This window comes from Myotis lucifugus, unplaced genomic scaffold (assembly GCF_000147115.1).
Source record: "Myotis lucifugus unplaced genomic scaffold, Myoluc2.0 scaffold_1276, whole genome shotgun sequence".
NCBI classification, from domain to species: Eukaryota; Metazoa; Chordata; class Mammalia; order Chiroptera; family Vespertilionidae; genus Myotis; species Myotis lucifugus.
This window is the reverse complement of record NW_005872324.1, coordinates 56,914-60,203: the sequence shown is the minus strand read 5'-3', so window position 1 is coordinate 60,203 and position 3,290 is coordinate 56,914. Positions and strand designations below refer to the sequence as shown.

The window sequence follows — 3,290 nt, the reverse complement described above, 5'->3', positions numbered from 1 at the left end:
CTGACCTGGGATTGTGCCCTGACTAGAAATCAAACAGAAGACCTTTTGGTGCCTGGACAACGCTCAACCAACTGAGCCACACCAGCCAGGGCCAGAGCCGGTCTTAACCTCCACCCAGTCCCGCTGCAGGCCTGCCCAGAGCCTTGAATGTGTCAGAGGGCCTCTTTAGTCTCAACTGTGCCAGGACTGCAGCCTTTCCATCTGCTGGGCCCACCCAGCTTCTCTGGCTCCTGGGACCTCAGCAGAGAGTGGGAAGCTTGGGGGCCTGGAGGCGTCCCGCAGATGCGCCTGAAGGGGACACGGGAATTGAAAGCTCAAAGCCGAAACCACAGAAAGAGAAGTTTCCTTCAACGTCTTGGGGCCAGTCTCTCAGATGTGAGAGTGAGGAAGTGGGCCGGGGCCTGGTCGGAAGGAAACAGGTTGAGAAAGCAGAGGAGGCAGCCGAAAGGAAGGTTGCCCAGCCGTGGGCTTGAGCAAGCTCAGGTGGCCATGACCCCTGGGGCGGAGTCCGGGGCAGGGTGGCTAGAGCAGAGGGAAAATGCTGAGAATGGCAGGGGACCTCACTGGGGGGCCCTTCCTGAGACATCACCTCTCCGTGCCCCTCCCCATGACGGCAGCTGTCCCTGCACAGACCTGCCTGTGGCTCCCTTTCACCTGGAGGGAAGCCCACCCTTCCTATTGGCCCATAAGCCCCTGGGTGGCCCCTGTAACCCCCACTCTCCCCTCGTAACATCTGCCGCTCACTCTCCCTTTTCCGTCCCACCCACTCTGTGCTGTTCCCACCTTAGGGCCTTTGCATGCGCTGTGCCCCCCGCCGATTCTCTGTCCTCCAGCTTTTCGCACTTTCTTCGGTCCTGGTGCAGCATCTCCTCCCTGCCCCTAGCGTTTCCTGTCCCCTCCTGTTCCATTCTTCTCCCTTCCTCTCACCGTTATCTGACAGTTTTGTCAGTGTGCCTATGATGGTCATGCGGGCTGCTGGGGCTGGAGGGGGTCACTGAGAGAGGAGCCTCGGGCTCTGCAGGGCCTGGTGGGAGGTGCTAGAGGTCATGGAATTTGGAGTGTGCTGGGCTGGAGGCTGGGGCCGGAGAGTAAGGGCACCTTTAATAGTCAAAAGAATTAAATGGAGACACAGAACCTGGCTGGAGAACCTAGCGAGAGAACATGGCAAGAGAAATTAGAACTTGGCTGGAGAACCTGGCGACAGAATCTGGCTGGAGAACCTCGCTATGATGATCAACTGAACGCTGCCTCTGTGTCATTCCTTCTTAGCCGACTCCGTCCACACCTTGGGGAACCCCAGACCTGCTGGGGCAGGACCCCAACAGCATCCCAAAGACAGAACTGTTTGTGAGTCTGTGTCCCTGCACAAATAACCGTTAAGAAACCCAGCATTCCATAACCCATGGACACAGACAATAGGGTGGTGAAGGCCTGGGGCGGGGCATGAAGGCAGGCTAGAAGACATCAGTGGGGGAGAAAGGGGCATATGTAATACTTTCAACAGTAAAGATTATAAAAAAAGAATTAAATGGAGATGAGGTGATTGCTTGGTGGGGCTAGGGATCGTGCTGGAGGTCAGGAAGTACCCAGTAACCCCCTTAAATCTCCACACCTCCCATTCCCCCCTCATCTGGGACCCCACTGCTTGCTCCCTCAGTCTCAACACTGACTCCAGGGATGTGGGGGGTGGGGGGCCAGCTCTCGCTCCCCAGCCTAGGGATTCTAGGGGCTGGGCTAGGGTTGAATCCTCTCAGCATTGCCCAGCATGGGGCAGGCACGGGGGAGGGCACCAGAGGGTGGGCATCAGAGGGGGATAGACACCCCATCCCTGCTCATCCTTCCTTCCCTCACACCAACAACTGGTTGCTGATCCTGCCAGATATCTGCCCCGCATCCCTCCTCCAAAGCCAGCAGAATTGTTGTCTCCCACCCCTGTACCCACTCTTGGGGCTGCTGGGGCAGCCCCTACAGAAACCAGCAGCTCTGGGGGCCTTGGCCCCAGGGGAAGTTGGGAGGACGCAGGTGCAGGGTTGAGTGGGGCAGGGGCGGGCATCCTCCCCCCCCCAGCACACACAATGGGAGGGCCAAGCTCTGGCTTTTTGACCCCAGACACTGGTCGCCATAGCATCCAGGATCCTCACAGGCTGCCTGCTCCCAGAGTGCCCCTGAGCAGAGGAACCTGGGGAGCCGGGGGGTGGAGAGGGGTGTCGGCTTCACTCTAGGGGATCCCGGGACGCCGCAGCAGGATGGGCGGGCGGCCTTCAAGCCCCCTGGACAAGCGGCAGCGGCAGCACCTGAGGGGTGAGTGAGGGTGGGGAAGGGTGGGGATGGGGAGGAGGGTTCAGGGTTGTCAGATACGCAGGATGCCCTATTAATGTGAATTCCAGATAAGCAATAAATAAACTTTTTTTTTTTTTTAGTATAAGTATGCCCCAAATTTTGCATAAGGGCATAGTTATGCTAAAAAATATTTCCTTATTTACCTGAAATTCAAATTTAACTGGTGTCATGTACATTTTGGGGGTAAATCTGGCAACCTGACTAAGGGCATGGGTTTGGGGTGTGGGGCACGGGCCAGGTGGAAGCTGCCCTGGGCCCAGCCGGATCTTGGGGGATAATTCTTCCAGGTGGGCAGGGATCAATAGATCCCTCTGTGTGGACCCCGGGGACTGAGTCACAGTCCTGATTTGAGACAAAGACGTGTCAGTGCCCTTCATCCGCCACGCACAGGGTTGAGTATTTACCGTGTGCTGGGCACGGGAATACGATGGGTTCATGATCTAGATCAGGAAAGGTCAGCTCACCATTATACAAATGGATTCAATCAGCTATTCTGCAAGTGTCAGGTATTTCTATAGCGGCTTAAGGCAGAGATTTATTCCTCTCTCCTATAGAGGGGTGCAGTGGCAGGCAGGCAGAGAAAAGTTAGATAACCCAGCTTCTTCCATCTCATGGTTCTGCCATGCCTGGCTTCTGCGTCTGAGGCCACCTCATGGTACAGAAAGGCTGCCGAAGCTCCAGCCATTGGGTCCACGTTCCAGGCAGCAAGAGGGACTGGATGTTTTACATACAGTCAAGTGAGTGCATCTTAGGGAAACAGCTGGAAGAACTTTAACACCTGTGTGACCACCTCTTAGATCAGGATACAGAATACTTCCATCACTCCAGAAAGTTCCTCTGTTCTGGGGTGAGGCTTTTAAAAGATTTTGAAAAATTCTCTAGGTAAGGGGCGTGAAAAAACTTTCAGGTGCAATAGGACTGTTCATTATCTTGATCGTGGTTTCTGGGTG

General features: G+C 55.7%; 1 protein-coding gene across 1 annotated transcript in view; it reads left to right on the top strand.

The window, feature by feature from the left end:
* Nucleotides 1-2,246: 2,246 nt before the first annotated feature.
* The window catches only part of FAM129C (family with sequence similarity 129 member C), an 18,993-nt gene continuing 17,949 nt past the window's right edge, over nucleotides 2,247-3,290 (top strand). Inside the window, exons 1-2 of the mRNA XM_023748331.1 lie at nucleotides 2,247-2,301; nucleotides 3,138-3,187. Of these exons, the coding sequence (XP_023604099.1) occupies nucleotides 2,247-2,301; nucleotides 3,138-3,187 (105 nt within the window). The remainder of the gene's footprint in view (nucleotides 2,302-3,137; nucleotides 3,188-3,290) is intronic.